Consider the following 20,744-nt stretch of genomic DNA (forward strand, 5'->3'; position numbering starts at 1 on the left):
CTTGATTTCCCAGCTGACATTCTCAGCCTCTCTCCCGTGACTCCTGCAGATTTCCAGCCAACCCCCCAGCTTCCAGTGGCCTAGTAAATGTTCTAAGTGCTGCTCCCACCATTTCACAGCCGTTCCGAAAACATCTTCATTTGATCGGGCTCCTTAATCTAGTACTCAAGATTGTCCCTATCACCCAGGCTATTTTTACAGCCTGGTTTTACTCCTCCGCTTTGTGTGCCCTGTGCTGCAGTCACTGATAATGTGTGCCCCCATCTGTCGGAACGTGCATACCTCTCTGGTGTCCTTTGTCGTCACTTAGGGCTGCTCAGATCCCCTTCCGTTGCTCCTTGCCTTCTCACTTCCACGGCTGCTGTGGACAAGTTCAGGGCCATTTTTTAGGTACTCTGCTTCATATGCATATTTCCCCCTTCTGGAAGTCTTTGGGGTCACCTCATCCTGGTTTATCTGAATTTCATGGATAATGCAACCAGATGTGGGTCTTTTTTCTTTCACTGTGCTTGGATACCTGGACACTCATGTCTTTTAGTTTGGGAATTTTTAAAGATAAGTTCATTGGCTGATTTCTTCCTCTACATTTTCTATATTCTTTCTAGGTAGAACTCTAATTTGGATTTGAATGTTGATGAGGGAGGAAGAACACTTATTTTCTAATCCCCGCTTTTAACACAGTGGAAGAAGTTCTAGTACATTCACCAGGTAGGAAATGTATGGGGGAATGCTCCCAATTTTTCTCAACTCTCTCCTTCATAGTTTTGAGAAAGAAAAAGGAATTTATCAGATTAATAAACTTAATTTTTTAATTAAAAAAATTGAAGTATAACCTACAATATTATATTTTTAAATTTTTTTAAATTTATTTTTTAAAAGATTTATTTATTTATTTAAGAGAGAGAGCAGGGAGAGGGGCAGAAGGAGAGGGAGACAAGCAGACTCCCTGCCAAGTGGGGACCCCCCCCCCACGCAGGGCTCCATCCCAGGACCCTGAGATCGTGACCTGAGCCAAAATCAAGAGTCAGCTGCTTAACTGAGGGAGCCACCCAGGCGCCCCTATTGTATTTTTTTAAATTGAAGTACAATTAATATATGATGTTAGGGGCAGCTTTGTCTCTAAAAAAATAAATAAATAAATCTTTTTTAAAAAGCATAGAGTGATAAATTAAGATTGGTAAGCTTACACATGGAGCTAAGCTTGCTTGACTCAGACACTTTCTGTCTGGTTGAATGTAACCTGTCTTCAGGACTCACCCTGCTCTGCTCTGCCATTTGCCGGACCTATAGGCGCAGATTCATCATGTGGTTCTGTGTGTGTGTGTGTGTGTGTGTGTGTGTGTGTGTGTGTGTGTGTCTGTTGGGGACAGGGGAGGGGGGTTGTCCATTTGTGCCAGTAATTGATGGGGTAAGTGCTCTCAGAGGTGGAGAAAAAGCAAGATGAGTTGATTGCATGACATAAACCGTGATCTTCCAACAGCTCTAACGACAAAATGCAAACACATTTTGATCCTCTCTCTGGCATCTATGTCCTTTTTTCATTTTGTCTTGAATTCAAGAAGAGAAGACAGAAGTGTTATTAATCAACTCCTCTAAAACCTGCAGGTCTCCTAGTCTGATACTTTAATTTTTTAATCTATTTTATTCCATTTCTGTATCTATATTTTTGTTCTGTTTTCTAAGAATTTCCCATAACCTTTCAAACCTTTTATTTAACCTTCCTTTATATCATATAATTTTCAACTACTATTTCATGTTCTCTAACTATGCCCCAATTTTCTAGTAATTCTGTTTTTTTCAAGGTTACAATATCTTCTTAATGTTACCTGAGGTTTTCTCCTCCCTCCATTGTCTCTTATATTTGAGTTCTTTAAAAACAACAACAACAACAACAACACTCATATTTGGTTTTGTCTCTCTCTTATAGTTAAAAGCTTTCCTAGGATGTTTGGTTGTTCTGATCCGCTCATCTCAGAGTGAGACACCACGGTGCTGATTGGAATTTTGTGAATACGAGGGGCTTGTTGATGGATGGCTTTCACTGTAGGCTAATCAAGTGTGAACGCAGCTTCTCATTTTAAAATCTTCATTTGAAAACGCAGGTCTTTTCCAGGACTGTTTCTCAAACGACAAATCCTCCGAATTCCTGATTAAGTTGTAATGACACGGCTGCCAGTGTTCTGATAATTGAGAAAAGTTGAGCGTCACGGATGGGTAAACAGAGTGCCATATGATTTTCATTCAGTCCCCTCCTGTTCTCAGGTTTGCCTGGTGTCCCCAAGTCCGAGGTGCGTCTAGTTCACCTTCACAGAGGAGCAAACATGCTGCCCCCTGCAGTCACTTGGTGAAGCTGGGACCTGGGGGTCTAACTGTTCCTCATACGGTCTCTCACACAGTCCTCTTGGTTTCACTTTGTGCCATACCCATCACCTTCAAGGTATGTGGTTCCTCCGATCCCACACCTTTCTGGGTGTCTCCCCTATGAGTCTACTTCTTGTTGACCCCCCCATTGCTCTCAAGGTCTCTGCTTTCTCAGATCTTCTAAGACAACCACCGCCCAATCCAGGTCTAGTACTTGAGATTTAGTTCAGTAGCACTTACCTTCACGATACCACCAGCTCCTTGATTCCTGCCTACACGTGATTCCTTCCACCTCCAGATTCTCTTCGCCCTTTACCGGTACATCTAGGATGGCACTTAGCACATTTTTAGTGTTTCTTAGTTATTTATGCATATGTAGAGAGATACTGGTATATAATCTTCTTGGAATGGAGGTTAGTTTTCCTGCCCTGCAGTGCCTACTGTTGTGCCCTGGGCTTAGTAGGCATAAAAGTTATGTTAGTTTAATGAGCGAATGGATAAATGACTGTAAGTGAATCAACCAAAATATTCTGATTTTAAATATTAAGGCCATGTTCTATGTCTTGAGAATTGTGGGCATGTTAATTTTCTTTTACATACATTTCCCCTTATGAAGTATCTTGCTTCCATGAATAGTTTATAAGGTCTCCAAGAAAGAAGGGTAATTGTTGGATCGTATGGTAAGAGTATGCTTAGTTTTGTAAGAAACTTCCAGGCTATCTTCCAAGGTGGCTGTACCATTTTGTATTCCCACCAGCAATGAATGAGGTCCTATCGCACCACATTCTTCCAGCATTCGGTGTCATTGTCCTGAATTTTGGCCATTCTAATAGTCACGTAGTGGTATCTCATTGTTCTAATTTGCATTTCCCGGATGACATATTTCTCAGCCCATCTGGGCTGCTAAAACAAAATGCCTAAGACTGGGCAGCTTGTAACTTTATCTCCCAGTTCTGGAGGCTGGGAAGCCCAAGATCATAGCACTGGCAGATTTGCTGTCTGGTGAGGAACCACTTTTTGGTTAACACATAGCACCTTCGAGCTGTAACCTCCCATGGTACAAGGGAGGTACAAGGGGTCTGTGTGTTCTCTTTTATTATAAGAGCACCAATCCCATAGTTAAAGGCTCACCTTCATGACCTACGGCCTCCCAAAGGCCCCACCTCCTAATACCATCTCACTGGGAATTAGGGTGTAATGCATGCATTTTGTGAAGGGGAGGGGGACTAAACATTCAGTCTCTAGCAACGTATGAGGTGGAACATCTTTACATATGCTTATTTGCCACCTGTATTTCTTCTTAGATGAGCTAAGGTCTTTGGCCTGTTTTAAAATTGGGTTGTTTCTTGTTGAGTTTTAAGAGTTCTTTATATATTTTGGATAACAGTCCTTTATCAGATATGTCTTTTGCAAAAATTTTCTCCCAGTCTGTAGCTGATCTTTGCATTTTCTTGGTAGGTATAGCACTGTCAAGCAAGGCAGCTTTGTTAGACAAAAGAAATGTGCCTTGGCTAGAATGGGAGGGTGGGTGGTGGGGAACCATGAATACCCTGGGTGCCACATATATGCCACATATATCCGCATTCAAATTCTTGGAGTCCCACTCTTTCCTCATCAGTGCCCTAACAAGAGATCAGAAAATTTCAACCCGCTTTCTGGTACCATTTTCTGTATTAGTCAAGGTCCTTGGTTGTAAACAAAGAAAATAATTCTGGGGGTGCATGGGTGGCTCAGTCAGTTAAGTGTCTGCTTTTGGCTCAGGTCATGATCCTGGGGTCCTGGAATCGAGTCCCACATCAGGCTCCCTGCTCAGCGGGAAGTCTGCTTCTCCCTCTGCCCCTCACCTCACTCATGCTCTCTCTCCTTCACTCTCTCTCTCAAATAAATAAAATCTTCAAAAAAATAATTGAGAATTTAAGCAGAAAGAAGATATTGGAAGAGTGGTAGTTCACAGAATCAATGTGAAAGGTGAAGAACCAAACTTGACAAACAAGCAAACATGAAGGGAAGCAAGATATAGCCAAGATCCCACTCCAGAAAGGTACCGTGTAGGACATATCCTTTAGTGCTGTCACCTGGGACACTAATCAGGAAGACATCTGCTCTAACTGTCCCCTCCCCCCTCCTCATTCTTTTGTCTCCTTTTACCAAGTTTCAAATCCTGTATAGAAGCATGTGATTGACCAAATCTATACCACATGTACCCTTAGCTGCAAAGTTGCTGGAAGAATACACTGCCCACCGCCCAAGGGCTTCTTTAATCATACAAAAGCACCGTAACCAATAATGTCCACTAACCTATCACACAGTGCTTTGATTTAGGAAAAAAATGTATATATTTGAAACTTGTCTGCTGAAAGGACTTTTTCTTTTTCTAAGATTTTATTTATTTGACACAGAGAGAGCACAAACAAGGGGAGCAGCAGAGGCAGAGGGAGACGCAGACTCCCCACTGAGCAGGGAGCCCGCTGTGGGGCTTGATTCCGGGACTCCAGGACCATGACCTGAGCTGAAGGCAGGTGCTTAACCGACTGAGCCACCCAGGTGCCCTGAAAGGACTTTTCAAATGTTACTTTATCATGTTAATTGTAATTATTATATTCATTAATCTTATGATTTCTATTGAGGGTGTAACTCATCTCTCTCCCAAAAAAGTATATATATTTTTCCTCATGTCTTCAAAATTCTGCTAACTTGGGGTTTTTAAATCACTCATATCTTCCTTGATTTTAGCAAGTGTCTCCCATCAAAATTCAATGAAGCACATGAATGAAAGTTTCCCAGAGGATCTCATTCTTATGGGCTTTACCAAATACCCTTGGTTGGATCTCCCTCTCTTCTTTGCCCTCCTGATCTCCTACACATTCACACTGTTGGGAAATGTTGCTATTATTCTGGTTTCTCAACTAGATTCCCAACTCCAAAGTCCTATGTATTTCTTCCTCACAAACCTCTCCTTTTTGGATCTGTGTTTCACCACCACCACTGTACCCCAAATGCTATTCAACTTGGGGGGCCCCAACAAGAACATCACTTACATAGGCTGTATGGCCCAGGCCTATATATTCCACTGGCTAGGCTGTACTGAATGTGTCCTGCTTGGCATCATGGCCTTAGACCGCTACGTGGCTGTGTGTGAGCCTCTGAGGTACTCCGTCATCATGGACCCTAAGCACTGCCGGCGGCTCTCCGGCACCGCGTGGCTCGTTGGTCTGGTGAATTCACTGCTGCAGTCCACGCTCACAGTCCAACTGCCTCTGTGTGGGAACCAGGAGCTAGACCACTTCTTTTGTGAGCTGCCCGGGCTTATTAAGATGGCTTGCGTGGACACCACAGTCAACGAGGTCACTTTAGCTGTGGTGGCCACCTTTCTGATAATGGGTCCCCTCTCCATGATTCTTGTCTCTTACAGTTGTATTGCCCAAGCTGTATTTCGAATCCCCTCCGCTGATAAGAGACTTAAGGCCTTCAACACTTGCTCTTCACACTTACTGGTGGTGTCTTTATTTTATGGCCCTGGCATCTACATCTATATGCAGCCCTCGGGGGATAGCCCTCAAGACCTTACCAAAGCTCTGACGCTGTTTTACTGTGTTATTACTCCGATGGCCAACCCATTCATCTACACCCTGAGAAACAAGGATGTTAAAGGAGCTTTGAGGAGACTTCTCAGGAGGGCCATTTTGTCCAAAAGAATATGAGAAAAAGATGCTTTATTCTGAATGGAAAAGCCCCAAATAATCTGCAATAGATCCTCCCTTAAATATATGTTTCACCAAAATCATACTCGAAAGTCAAGAAAGCCTTCGTGTGCTGTGTTTACCTACACCACTTCTGACAGCAAGTATGCCAACGTGGGTTTTCCCCACGCCAGCCAATTCTCTGACCTCAACTGGGTGGCCTGCAATTCAATTCAATTCAATTCTGACACTAACTACCCAGAATTAGCATAGACTCCACAATTTAAGGGCCCAGTCCCACAAAAATGGCCTCCCTGGACAAAAATACATATATTCTTCCATCCAGCAATCTTACTTGTGAGAACCTGTCCCCTAGAAATAAAATCATCTGTGCGTGCAGAAGAGATCGTGTATAAGAATAAATGTTGCAGGGGTGCCTGGGTGGCTCAGTCGTTAAGCGTCTGCCTTTGGCTTAGGGCGTGATCCCGGAGTCCTGGGATCGAGCCCCACATCGGGCTCCTCCGCTGGGAGCCTGCTTCTTCCTCTCCCACTCCCCCTGCTTGTGTTCCCTCTCTCGCTGGCTGTCTCTCTCTCTGTCAAATAAATAAATAAAATCTTTAAAAAAAAAAAGAATAAATGTTGCAAAAAAAAAGAATATTGCAGACTTGTTCATAACAAAAAATAGAAATATATTTTAGTATGCCTACTGATAGTAAATTAACTATTAAATTAAGTGCCTTAAGACCATTAAAAATAATGCTTAAGAATTATTCCACATGACTTGGAAGGATCTACCCGGCTGCAGGAGCTCTTCACATGTTAACCATTCAATAGTCACGATAACTGTCTGATGTTTGTACTATTATTCTTATTTTACAGAAAAGGAAAATGAGGCAGAGAGATATTAAGTAACTGGATCCTGTAGGCACTGCCCCAAGATGGGCCTCCTAGGCATGAAGATTATTTTGAGTTAAGGTTGCTGGAGGGGAGGTGGCCATGGGGGGGATGGGGTAATGAGTGATGGGCATTAAGGAGGGCAGTGGATGTAATGAGCACAGGGTGTTATATGCAACTGATGAATCACTAAATTCTACTCCTGGAACTAATAATACAGCATATGTTAACTATTTAATATAATTTAAATTAAAAAAATTTTTAAAAAGCAACTGAAACCCAGCAGATTCTTGAAAAGCTCTTTACCTCCCCTACGACTACCCCAAAAGAATTTAGATAAGAGGTCCTGCTCCAGGAAGAGAGCTGTCACCATGGATAACTACATTATGGTATGAACTAGGGGTGGTGGACAGAGAGGAACCCAGCAAGACCTGTTGGGTCAAGGTCCTCTATGTCTTTGAGTGGCCATGAAAACATTTGTTCACCATTTACTTTTTTCCATCGTCCTGAGGATTGCATTCCTTCCCTTTGAAGTCCAAGACCCCTACTAGGTTCTCCTTAATCGAGGATGACATTTATACCTCATTTTGCTTGACTGTCTTGGAATTTCATGTTTGTGTGCCTTTCCCGCTTGTATGCTATCAAATTTGATTTTCCCTGATTAATGTGCCCCCCCCCCCCCCGCGCAGCTGCAAGCCCCTCACATCCGTCCAAGGCCCAGCCTGACTCTTCTCCAGCTCTCTGCCCCCACCCCCACCCCCGAGAGTGAACCAACTCCGTCCTGCGTGTCGCTCAGCTCTCGGTGCAAATCTCTGCCACTCTCGTCACCGGCGTAACACTCTGTCAGTTTGATTCTTAGTCGGCCTAAAGGACCTCGAAGGGGACAGGGTACTCTTGCCCCCCGACAACCGCGGCACAACACCAACAGGACGTCCGAGTCAAGCCCCGAGGCACCACACTTCTACACTTGCACAGAAACCCGCACGACCGCGTGAAGACTCGCGGGGAAGGGAATGCGGAAGAACGCACGCCGGGAGGGCTACACATGCCGCAGGAACGGGAGGGGCTGACGTGGGAATGGCGGCAGTGCAGACAGGAAGATAAAACGGGGCGTCGACTCCGGAAGGGGTTGGCTCGACACCGAATTCCCGGGCAACACGTGCGCGCCCTGCGACCTTACGCCGGCGCGAACCATAGAGACGGGGACTCCTAAGGGGCACGGCGCACTTCCGGGAGCGGGGTTTCCGGGCTTCCGGGAGCGTGCGTCTGGCTTGTGGCCGCGGTCCCCGGGGCTCAGGGGGCCGCTCCCGCACGCGGGGTCGGCTCCTGGCCTCCGTGCCGCAAGAGTGAGGCCCCTCGGGCTGTCCGGGCGGCCGCGAACCATAGAGAAGGGGACTCCTAGAGGGGCGCGGCGCAGTTCCGGGAGCGCGGTTTCCGGGCTTCCGGGAGCGTGCACCTGTCCTGTGGCCGCGGTCCCCGGGGCTCAGGGGCCGCTCCCGCACGCGGGGTCGGCTCCTGGGCCTACGTGCCGCAGCCGTGAGACCTCGCGGGCAGTCCGGGCGGCCGGGCTGGTCTCTGGTGGACTCCCCACCCCCGGGCCCGCCTTGGCGGCTAGGGTCTGCGGCGCCGTCGCGAAGCGGAGGACTCCGGAGTGTAAGGAGGGTGGCCGTCCTGCAATCCGGTGGGTCCCTAACCTTACAGAAAACGGCTTTTCTCCAACCCCTGGGGTCGGAAGTGTTTCGGAACCCGAGTTTGGGGGGTTTTATTTAAAAGCATGGTGCTTGTGTGGTGTTTTGAATGCCTAGCTCCCCAGGAGTCCAGGGCGGCCCGTGTACACGCGTATTAGTAGTTGTGTCACGAAACATGACTGTTCACACTAAGACTATAAGCTTCATGTCATTTCAGCACAGGTTTTGTTACTGAACAAATCTGTTACCCTGAGTATGGCCTTCCAATGACTTAAGGGAAATACTGTTGGTTTTCAGAGCATGGAGGGAGTTCACGATTGTGGAAAAGGGGTTGTGGACCTGTTGTAGTTACTGTTTTCACTGCTGTGTTTGTGTAATCAGATTTGTTTATCACACAGCATAAAGTAAACAATTCCCGAACGAGGTTTGAGAAAGTGTTACAGTTAATGCATTTCATTCGTCTTCTTTCCGGCGTAGTTATTGACGACTTATACGTATCAGGCAAGATTGGCACCGCCTAGAGTGCGGTGTAGAGAACAAATAACGCACTGCTCACATTATCGTGGGGGTAACAAGTAGCAAGTAAGTGTATGACGTCAGGTGGTGGTGGGTGTCACAAAGAGCAATGTAGTAAGGGTCAGAGGGTGGTAGTGGTTGGAGAGCTACTTTATATAGGGCGCTCTAGAAATGTCTCTTTCAGGAAAAGATTTTTGAGCATGCTGTCATGAAAAGAAGGAATGTCCCATGCTAATATCTGGATAAGAGCATTCTGAGCAGGTGGAATGCATTGACAAGTCTAAAATTGAAGAGGATTTCACTGGAGTAGAGTGAGCACAGGAAGCGTTGGTAGGAAAAAGGTTGCTCTTAATTTCTAAAATAGTCTCATAAATTTTCATTAGCAAGAATGTCAGATCCTCAAATCATCTATATCACTGTTAGCAAAATTTCAAAAACCTCTTCTGTTGTGTTTTTCTTTAAGTGTCCTGGGCAGCCTTTAATAGTACGTAAAGATTTTCTTTTTTAACTGGTGGCAATTTTTCATTTTGATGCTGGTCTCTATTTTGTGATGGGGACTCTCCTTGGGGTGTAAAGCCATCTACAGGTACCCTTGCCCTGAGAGAAAATGGCTACAGGTCTCATCATCCAGGATGGAGAACAAGAAAGAACCTGGGATAGTAAAGGTGGAGGAAGATAACTTTTTTGTGCAAGAAATTGACTTGCAGAAGAACAGCCAGTCCCCTTAGGAGGCCTTCTGCCAGCGCCTCAGGCAGTTCTACCAGGAGACACCTGGGCCCTGAGAGGCTCTTCGAAGACTGCGAGAGCTTTGCCGACGCTGGCTGCGGCCCGAGACGCACAGCAAGGAGCAGATCGTGGAGCTGCTGGTGCTGGAGCAGTTCCTGACCATCCTGCCCGAGGAGCTGCGGGCCTGGGTGCGGGAGCAGCATCCACTGAATGGAGATGAGGCTGTGTCTTCGTTGGACGATTTGGAGAGAGAGTTTGATGATCCGGGATTCCGGGTGGGAAGAGGTGTTCTGTGGTGGCAGTGTGCAGCATCTACTGGTAGGGTTCATAGGAAAGCAGTGAGGGCAGCCGTGAGCTTTTGTCCCCGTCATGCTTCATAGTTTCTGTTGGTTCCTTTTTCTGTCTCATCTCTCCTCCTTTTTTTTTTTTTTAAAGATTTTTTATTCATTTATTCGACAGAGATAGAGACAGCCAGCGAGAGAGAGAACACAAGCGGGGGAGTGGGAGAGGAAGAAGCAGGCTCATAGCGGAGGAGCCTGATGTGGGGCTCGATCCCATAACGCCGGGATCACGCCCTGAGCCAAAGGCAGACACTTAACCGCTGTGCCACCCAGGTGCCCCTCATCTCTCCTTCTAAACCTGTTGAGTCCTTTTTCCCTGTCCTGTCTCTCCATGGGAAGTGTTTCCTAAGGTTTTACTTCTAGTTCTCACAATAGCATCTTCCCAAGCCCTATGGTCCCTCCTTGTCTCCAGGGCACATCCCAAGCAGAGGGACAGGAAGTACTCTGGGAGGAGGTGATGTCCCTGGGAGCTGCACCCTGGTCACCAAGTTATCAGCTCCAGCACATGGAGACCCTGCTCCAGCACGCCTCTCTGGAGTCTCATTCTGTACGAGAGAGAGGTGAAGAGAAAGAGTAGGAACCGATCTGGGAAGGTGGGTTAGGATAGCAGGCTCCTGCTTGGCCAATCAAAGCCATCCTTTACAGCTTAATCATGAGTGTGTCTACCCTGACCCTCACCTGAAATGCTCACTGTCTCATCTGCCTCTCTCTTTACAAAGTACAACCTTTATTCTTGGCCTCTGAAGCAAAAGGTTTTTATTTTATTTGTTTTTCACATACCCATCTTTGCTTTTTATTAAAGCACCGAATGATCACATCATCTTATTGCTTCTCCTTTACCATCTCCTTTACAGTTGTCTCCCCAGTGTCTTGCCCTACCGTCTGTCTCTTTAAGTTTTCTCGACCCATCAGGGATGAAGCCACCTTTAAAACCTTTCATGTTGACTGCATTTCTCCTATCTTTCCCCACATTAAATTCCCTCCTCTTTTCACACTGGTACCTTCCCCTACGTGTTGCTCCAGTGTACATTTGGTACGTTTTCCTTTCCACATTCTCTACATGTCAAAGGTGCTTCCCATTTACAAAGCTACCCCCCTCCTTACATCCCCATCTCCTTCACAGTCTGTCCAGAAAATAGCAGTAAAGTGACCAGAGCAGCCAAGAAATCAGTCCTTTTCCACTATTTCCTTTGAGTGCAGGTGGAATGCTCATTTTAATGAGTTTGATGGGACATTTATCTCCCTCAGGCCAAATTTCACTAAAACTGTGTTTTTCTATTGAATTCATAAAGGAATTCTGATCTTAGTTAATATAAGGTAATTACTGGTTTATACTGAATCTGCAAGCAATGTCCTATTTGGGGGAAGATTAAGACAAAGAATTTTCTTTCCAACCAATAGAATAAATACACTTTTGCCTTTCCCCTGTAACTGTATTTGAATGCAGTTTGAAGTACTCTTTATACACTTAGGCTTTTAACAAACGCTTTAATAATTTGTGCCCTTTTCATGGTAAAGATTGTTCCCATTATTCCCTTAATGAATACAACATAGGTTATTTATTCCAGAATATGTCTGTTTCACCTTTCCTCTCTAGCACTTTCCTTCCTTAATTGAGCTGAAGAAATATTTATCGATTGTTGGGGGGACATGACTAAAAAAGAGAAAAATGGTCCCTTGGGGTGTAATAGTCTATCAGTTCAAACAGGTGACATTTCCATTTTATTTACTTCTATATATGTCTAAAATTTTCCATAATAAAAAGCTTAAAAAGAAAGTGACATTTGAATGATCCATTTCCTATTTTAGATAGTGAGACCAAGCCTGAGACTGGGAAATTGGCTGGAAAGCAGGAAGTATCCAAGGGGTTGGAATCACAGAAGATGGTACTCTGTAGAATCTGCAGAGGCAGGAACATTTTCCGGAGGACCCATTTTGGAGACCTTCATGAACGCAAGGACAGGTTTGGCAGGCATCAAGGAAATTCAGAGGAAGGACAGCAACACAGGTGTGATCAGTGTGGGAAAAGCTTCAGGCACAGCGTCAGGCTAATTGGACATCAGAGAAGCCACACAAGGGAAAAGCCCTTCAGTGTCAAGAGTGTGGGAGAGCCTTTGCTCAAAACAGCTCTTTTTAAGCACCTCATAAATCACACCGGTGGAAAACTGTATCAGTGTCATCAGTGTGGTAAAAGTTTTAGTCGAGGCTCAGTCTTTATCAAACATCAGAGAAATCACACGGGGGAGGAACCATATGAGGGCAGTGACTGTGGTAAAACCTTCAGTAACAACACCGGCCTTGCTCGGCATCAGAGATATGACAGCTTAGTAAAACGTTACCAGTGCACTGACTGTGGGAAGCTTTCAGGGAAAGTTCAGACCTCACTCAACATCAGCAAATTCATGCAGAAGAGGAGCCCTATGAGTGTGATGAATGTGGACAAGCCTTCAGTGGAAGTTCTGACCTTAACAGATATCACAGAATTCACACTGGGGAGAAACCCTATGAGTGTGATGAGTGTGGGAAGGCCTTCCATCTGAGCTCATATCTCACTGAGCTCCAGAGAATCCACAACAAAGAAAAACTGTACGTGTGTAGTAAGTGTGGAAAATCCTTTAAACAGAGGTCAGGTCTCTTTCAACAACAAAAAAACCCCCACAACTAATCAAAACCGCATTGCTTAAAATGTAAAAATGTTAGTAAAAATGTTGAGCGGCATTTGTTCCTGGCAGAATTTAGATGAGCTGGGTGAGACTCTTGGTATCTGTCACTTTCCCAATCTCCTGACATCACAGTATCCACAGATTACATTTCCCTCTTTCAGAATGAGCCAACCGCATTATCTGTTTCAGGGCCTGAAGGCTGGCTAATTAGAAGTGCACAGCCTCAGAATGGCCACTTTCATCCTACTCACAATGAAAGTACACACAAGCGTACTATCCACTACACACACTATGTGACCTTTTAGGCAAGTCACCCATGCTTTCTGGGCATCTGTGAATTAGGGGATTAAAATACATAATATCTCAAAGGTCCCTTCCACCTCTAAAATTAAGTGGTTTTTTGTGAATACCAGCAACCCTCTATATTTAATTACTAAACATTCAAAGAGTGTCCTCCACAAATTTGTCCCAGGATTTCCAATGTTACTTTCCTTTACTGTCCTGCAGCAGCTCTGTTGTATTGGTCTCATTTTGCCTGGCCACCCCAAGTACACTCCAGCTTCCATGTCTTTGTCTTCCATTCTTCACCCCTCATGCCCTGAATGCCCTGTCTTCCTTTGTTGAAGAAGTTTTACATATGTCCGACTGTAACCCCATTTAGAATAAAGCTTTCTGAGTGTTGAGCCTCCCAGAGGTTGCATCACAGTGCTCATAATGTGCCACTAAAAATGGCGTGGCTTAAAGATTAATGACCCTGTTGAGTATCTACCCTTAAGATCATGACCTGAGCCAAAGGCGGACGCTCAACCGACTGAGCCAATCAGGAGTCCCTAAAGGATATTTTTTAGAGAAAAAAATTCCTCTAGATTCCTACCTCCCCAGTTTGAGAATTACTTTCACTTATTTACATTGTCTATTTGGAGAGATTTTTTTCACACACACACAGGGAGAGAGGGAGAGAGAGAACATAATTTTAGATGTGTTTCAAATTTTTCTGAACCGTGCTATTTTATCAATCACCCTTATTTAAATAAAACACTCTGTATTTCTATATTATCACCTTAGGGCTTGTATAATAATTTTAGGTTTCTTTTGACTTTAAAATGTATATATCTCCACCTCTGTCTATTTGAGAAACATTTCTGGAATAGCTGGGTAAGAAGATTATCATATATATGTATCTAAGTATTACTAGTAGTTCTATTTTTGTCTAATGGACACTGTGTTAAACTCGCAACAAAAGAAATGGCCCCTTTAAGACCCACATGCAAGGAGTCCTAGCTAAAGGATCCTTCAGGGCTAAGGAAGCTACCTAATCAGGAAACCTGGATTTAAGTGCCGGCTCTGCTGACCTCAGTCATGGAATATGCGTGTATTCAGCTTAGGAGATATGCCAAAGAGTTTCCCCAAAATAATGTTACCAATTTACACTCTCATCAACAGCCTATGAAAGTTCTCATTGCTCCATAATCCTTGCTAACGTGTGGCTCTGTGAATCCATTTTTTTTTTTTAATCTACAAATGGACACTTGGGCTTCTTCCATAGCCTGGCTGTTGTAAATAATGCTGCAATAAACATAACGGTGCCTGTATCTTTTCAAATTAATATTTTTGTTTTCTTTTCACAGATACCCAAATGTGGAATTACTGCATCATAAGGTAATTCTGTTAATTTTTTGAGAAACTTCCATACTGTTTTCCACAGTGGTGGCACCAGTTTACGTCCCCACCAACAATGCACGGAGGGTTCCTCTTCCTCCACATCCTCACCAGCACTTGCTATATCTTGTCTTTTTGGTGTTGGCCCACAGTGTGTGTGAAGTGATGTTGTGGTTTTGATCTGCATTTTCCTGATGATGAGTGATGTTGAGCGTCTTTTCACGTGTCGGCCATCTGTGTGTCTTCTGTGGAAAAATGTCTATTCATGTTTTCTGCCCATTTTTAATTGGATTATTTGGTGCTGAGTTGTATAAATTCTTTATCTATTTTGGATATTAACCCCTTATTGGTGCTGAGTTGTATAAATTCTTTATCTATTTTGGATATTAACCCCTTATTGGATATGTCACTTGCAAATATACTCTCCCATTCAGTATTTTGCTATTTTGTTGATGTTTTCCTTTGCTGTGCAAAAGCTGTTAATTTTGGTGTGGTCTTGATAGTTTAATTTTGCTTTTGTTTCCCTTGCCTAGGGAGATATATCTAGAAAAATGTTGCTGGCTCCAGTGTCAAGAAATTACTGCCTATGTTTTCACCTAGGAGTTCTATGGTATTGGCTCTCACATTTAGGTCTTTAATCCATTAGCTTATTTTTGTGTATGGTGTAAGAAAGTGGTCCGGTTTCATTCTTTTGCATGTAGCTGTTCAATTTTCCCAGCACCATTCATTGAAGAGATTGTCTTTTCCCCATTGGATATTCTTGTCTCCTTTGTCAAAGGTTAACTGACTACGTATGTGTGGGTTTATTTCTGGGTTGTGTATTCTGTTCCACTGATGTATGTGTCTGTTTTGTGCCAGCACCATAACATTCTGATTACTAGAAGTTAGTAGTATACTTTGAAATCTGGGATTGTGATACCTCCAGCTTTGTTCTTTTTCAAGATTGCTTTGGCTATTCAAGGTCTTTTGTGGTTCCATACAAATTTTAGTATTATTTGTTCCAGTTTTGAGAAAAATGTTGTTGGTATTTTGATAGAGATTGCATTAAATCAGTAGATTGCACTGAGTAGTATGGACATTTTAACGATATTGGTTCTTCCAATCCATGAGCATGGGATAGCTTTGCGTTTGCTTGTGTCATCTTCAATTTCTTCCATCACTGTTTCATATTTTTTGGAGTATACTATGAATCCATTTTAACAGGGATTTCAGCACTGGGGTTGTGGTTGCTTAAGAAATACATAATGACCTGTCATATTGACAAAATACAAAAGTCTGAAAACATAAGTTGGGGAGGCTGTTTGAAAACAGGCACTCTCACACTTTGCTGTTGAGAGTACAAAATAATACAATGCTTGCAAAGATGCTTCCTTTTCTCTGTATTCCCTCCTTTTTCTTCATTGTTCATTGTAGCATTATTTGTTTAAACAAAATATTGAAAACAATCCGAATACCCATTCCTTACAGACTGGTTGGAAAAATTATAGTACGGCCACGTGTTGGAGTACTATGCCACTGCAAGCAAGCAAGCAAGCAAGCAAGCAATAAATAAATAAATAAATAAATAAATAAATAAATAAATAAGGGATATTTCCATGAACAGATAATTTCCAGGTGTTTTTTTTTTTTAAAGATTTTATTTATTTATTTATTTGACAGAGAAAGAGACAGCCAGCGAGAGAGGGAACACAAGCAGGGGGAGTGAGAGAAGAAGAAGCAGGTTCCCAGCAGAGCAGGGAGCCCAATGCGGAGCTCCATCCCAGGACCCTGGGATCAGGCCCTGAGCCAAAGGCAGAAGCTTAACGACTGAGCCACCCACGCACCCCATCCAGGTTATTTTAGTAGGTGATAAAGCAAGGTTCAAAAGAATGTATATAATATGGTAATTCATAGTGATAAAGAAGGTAAGTGCTTATTTTTGTAAGAGAAAAGAGAGTAGAGAAGAGAGGAAGGAAGGGAAAGAGGAAGGAAAGACAGGATAAATTAAAACTAATGAAAATGGGGCATGATTATACAGTTGACACTTGAACAATGCAGGGGTTGGAGTACTGACCCCCATGCAGTCAAAAATCTATGTATAACTATTGACTCTCCCAAACTTAACCACTAACAGCCTACTCTTGACTGGAAGTCTTACCAATAACATAATTAGTAGATTTACACGTACTTTGTATGTTGTATGTATAATATACTATATTCTTATAGTACAGTAAGCAAGAGAAAATAAAATGTTAAGGAAAATACATTTATAGAACTGTCCTGTATTTATTGAAAAGATCTGTGTATATGTGAACCTGCACAGTTCAGACCCATGTTGTTCAAGGGTCAACTGTAAAGGGTTAGGGATGGAAGCAGAGCTCTGGATATATCCTTTTATATCATTTACATTTTGAACTAAGTGTTTTTGCATGTTCAGAAAGGAAATGAAAAGGGATGAAAGGAAAACAAACCCTGAAGTAGAAAAACAAACAAATAGATGATCCTAACTGTTTATCAAGTTTATAACATAACTATAAAGAGAAAAGAATTCAAGTTAGTGTACGTATACAGTGCTCTGTATTCCCCCAATGGGATGTATTTCAAGAACCAATAATCCAAGCAAGCGGAGAAATTTTGAGCTCCACACAGCAGGTGTCTTGGTGCCGGTGATACCGGCGAAGTAAATTTGAAACCACTTTGTTTATACTGTAAGACAGCAAATTGAATGAACACACGGATGCTATTGCGAACCAGGTTTTCTGTGGGGAAAAACAGAAAGGAAAAGGAAAAACAAACGTGCAATGGTGAAAATGAAAAAAAAAAAAAAACACAAAAACGAAACAAACAAAAAACTATGTGGATTTGTATTTGAACTGGAGACATTGTATAAAATCCTGCAGAAAATGTAATCATCGGTAGGGCCTAGAAGTATTGATATGTCCCAGTGCCAGTGAGCTTCTCTGTTGGTTTCTGTGTCCCATTCTCCAGGGAAAGGAATCAGAGCTTCATGGAACAATGGTAGATTCTAGGTCTAGAGCAGGACAAGTATAAAAGGAGCCTGGAATGTCTTGTGCAATTAGGTAAAATGCACAAAAACTGTTTGGTGGATGACAACTAACAAACGCGGGAGTAATGCAAGTCCGTTTTCTCATTTGTTTAATGGGGATAATTGCACCTAGCTTACAGGGTTGCTGTTTAGAATGAATGAGTTAATACGTGCACAGCTCTAAGCGGGCTGTTATTACATTTGCCCCCCCTGGGGGACAGCCTGCCTCCCCGCGCATCACTCCACTGGAGAGGAGATTCCGCGAGGCGATCACAGAGGCGTGAGACCTCCGGGCTTGCTAGAAGGAACGCGGCCGGAAGCGCTGTCCCCGGGAGGCGGTCCGCGTGACGCACTTCCGGCCTTTGTAGCCGGTCTCTCTTCACGCTACGGTTGTCAAGGACTCGGAGGTGGTGCGGTGTGGCCGGGTGGCCTCTCGTCCCACGGATGCCCGGTGAGCTTCGGAGTCGGGCTCCGCCGAAGGCCTTCGAAGGGGCCGGTGTGGGATGCGGGGCGGCGGCCCGGACCCGCCCCCGCCCCGGGGTCTCTTCCCAGCCGGTCCACCGCCTGTCCCGGGGCCCCGGCCGCTCGGCGCTCTCCCCGTCGGCCTCCTCGGATGTTTTCCCGCGTCCGGCGGGCTCTGCTGGGGACCCCTTGAAGCGATGAGCGGGGGGCGTTTCATAATCCGCCGCAGCATCTCGTAGTCTGGTCTACCGACGGCAGAGGCTCTTGCCTGGTGTCCATTTTCCTTTTTGTAGCGAGTGTTTAAATAGCAGTTGTTATGTTCCAGGCAGGCGTTGTTGAAAGCACTTCCCAAATATTAACTAAGTCACTTCTCATAACTCTAGGAAGTAGGCACTGGTGTTATGTAAGCTCCCCCGCTCTTCCCCCTTTTTTAACATCGAGGGGAAAAAATGAGGTCAAGTACCTTTCCCGGCGTCATGCAGCTGTTGTCATCAGGGTGCGAATCCAGGCTGTCTGGCTCGAGTCTGTTTGCTGCCCTGACTCTGCATTAGCGTTACAGCCACAACCCGGGAGGTTACTTCTCTCTCTCGAATCTGATATGCACCTTTTGGACCTCAGTAGTCTTGGGCTTCTAGTTAGGATTTAAGATTGGAGAAGAATAGATCTGAAGAGGTGTGTATTTTTGAGAGTATGTCTGCAAACTTGGTGAAACCGCTATTTTATTTGTGTGTTCACCTGTGTAGTGCACGTTTCCGCACCCTTTCACCCACGTTGGGCTTTGGGCAGCAGAGAACATGACCTTGTCCCCAGGGGTAGGTAGCAGCGATTGACTAAGCCATCTTAAACCAAAAATTGCACATTATCTCTTTAGAAGGTGGTTAATTTGCAAGCTTATTATGTGCCAGGCTTTGTGCAAAACCAGTTTATCTGCATTATCGTTTACTACCTGTGACAACTTCGCAAAGTAGCTGTCCTCGTTTTGTACATGAGACAGGGTCAGAAAAATCAATCAGGTAACTTGCCCAGGATCACACTGTTAGTAAGTCAGGATTCACAACTAGACCTGCTACCTCATACTATTCTACTTATTGCAGATAAACAGGAAAGATAAGAGCTATGTTGTGTGTGTGTGTGTCTGCGAGCGCGCACACCCGTGCCTGAGATTGAAGATGGACAGAGAAGGTCTGAAAGAATCCATTCTAATTTTTAACAGTGCCTGCTTCTGTTGAAGGACTTCTTTATTCTGTACGTTTTGGATTTTTTTTTTTTTTTTTAATGTGAGAAGTAACCACAGGATAGATTGTGACTGAGGGTAAAAGGTGGGGCTCATGATATAAGAGCTGGAAGGAGAAAAAGGTTGGACGGAACAGATAAGGAAGACCTCAGAGGATGTGAGAGTCAAATCAAGGTGCAGAGATTGGGTGGGGTCTGGTTAAGTGTAGAAGGCAAGATCGTAGGCATGGAACACGATGAGGAAAGCCTGATGAAACAATAGTGAGAAGAAAAGCCTAAGTGAAGCCGCAGTTTTAGCACGTGGAATAGAGGAAAACAAGAGTGGACCCCACAATTGAAGCTAGAGTTGTGACTGGTCTTGAGCCAGGCTTGGGAGTGTGGGGATGCGTCCAGTAAGTACTGGGGGGCCTTAGATGGTGACATCGGAGGGGAGAGCGTGGGGATACGTTATGATAAAGACACATTTGTATTGCGTGCTGCTTGGTCTTCACCTACATGCCTGTCCTTGGTAAAGAGCATTTTTCCTTGAGAGTCATAGTAGATTTGGGGGTATTGAGCTTTCTGGGGCTCTAGGAGAAACCAGCTTTAAAATGCAGATTTTTTTTTTAAGCGTGAGAGATTATTATGCTAATTATATACCTGGCAGGTACAGATGATCCCCAACGACGAAGGATGATTTTTCAACTTAACAATGATGGGAAAGTGATTCACGTTTAGTACTACAAATTCTGAGTTTTGATCTTTTCTTGAGAAAAAATTATGAGAAACAACTGATAAACATACAGCCATTCTGTTTCTCACTTTCAGTACAATATTCAGTAAAGTACATGAGATTTTCAACACTTGATTACAAAATAGGATTTGTGTTAGACAATTTTGCCCGACTGTGGCTAATGTAAGCGTTCGGAGCACATGGAGGTGAGGCTGAGCTAGGATGTTTGGTGGGTTCGGTGGGTTCAGTGCACTTTCAAAGTGTGATATTTTCAATTTTGATGGGTTTATGAGGACATAACCCCATTGTAAGTTGAAGAAGACCTGTGCAATGGGGTGGTGAACCTAAAAGAGATTAAATACTGTTTGTGACCAGGAGGGCAGGGTTATAAAACATTTGGGAAGCGTTTTAGAGGCACTGGGTTCAAAGAGGAGCTACAATGTGCTGCTGTGAGGCAGTGGGATTTTAGGCCACCAGACAGAAGCAAAATGAGGAGAGGAAAGCAAAAGGGAGCCTAGGCTGTACAGATAATAGAGAGGATTGATCGTAGTAAAACTGAGTTAAAGATTTGAAACACCATATAGCAGAAATGATTTTTTATGAGCAGAGCTCAAAGCTTTAGCTGCATTTTCTGTGAATAGAAAATCTTTGAGTTAGGGGCGCCTGGGTGGCACAGCGGTTAAGCGTCTGCCCTTGGCTCAGGGTGTGATCCCGGCGTTATGGGATCGAGCCCCACATCAGGCTCTTCCTCTATGAGCCTGCTTCTTCCTCTCCCACTCCCCCT

General features: G+C 44.1%; 2 protein-coding genes across 11 annotated transcripts in view; both read left to right on the forward strand.

Annotated features, from left to right (window-relative positions):
* The first annotated feature begins 5,117 nt into the window (after positions 1–5,117).
* Positions 5,118–6,062, forward strand: LOC123794462 (olfactory receptor 2B11-like). The gene has a single exon (XM_045800671.2). It carries the CDS (start codon positions 5,118–5,120, stop codon positions 6,060–6,062), a length of 945 nt encoding a protein of 314 aa, XP_045656627.2.
* A 2,126-nt stretch (positions 6,063–8,188) lies between these two features.
* Positions 8,189–20,744, forward strand: part of ZSCAN23 (zinc finger and SCAN domain containing 23) — a 36,000-nt gene continuing 23,444 nt past the window's right edge. For 5 of the 10 annotated variants that reach the window (XR_015722570.1, XR_015722572.1, XM_087858005.1 and 2 more), the window contains exons 1-3: positions 8,190–8,616; positions 14,498–14,528; positions 16,188–18,004. The gene's annotated coding sequence lies outside the window, so the exon portion shown is untranslated. Of the gene's footprint in view, positions 8,617–9,715; positions 10,800–14,497; positions 14,529–16,187; positions 18,005–20,744 lie in introns of all 10 variants that reach the window. The other 5 variants (XR_015722574.1, XM_087858006.1, XR_015722575.1 and 2 more) reach the window with 4 other exon arrangements.

The sequence above is a fragment of the Ursus americanus genome, chromosome 32, assembly GCF_024610735.1.
Source record: "Ursus americanus isolate L20-20 chromosome 32, mUrsAme1.1.p, whole genome shotgun sequence".
In the NCBI taxonomy this organism is placed as follows: Eukaryota; Metazoa; Chordata; class Mammalia; order Carnivora; family Ursidae; genus Ursus; species Ursus americanus.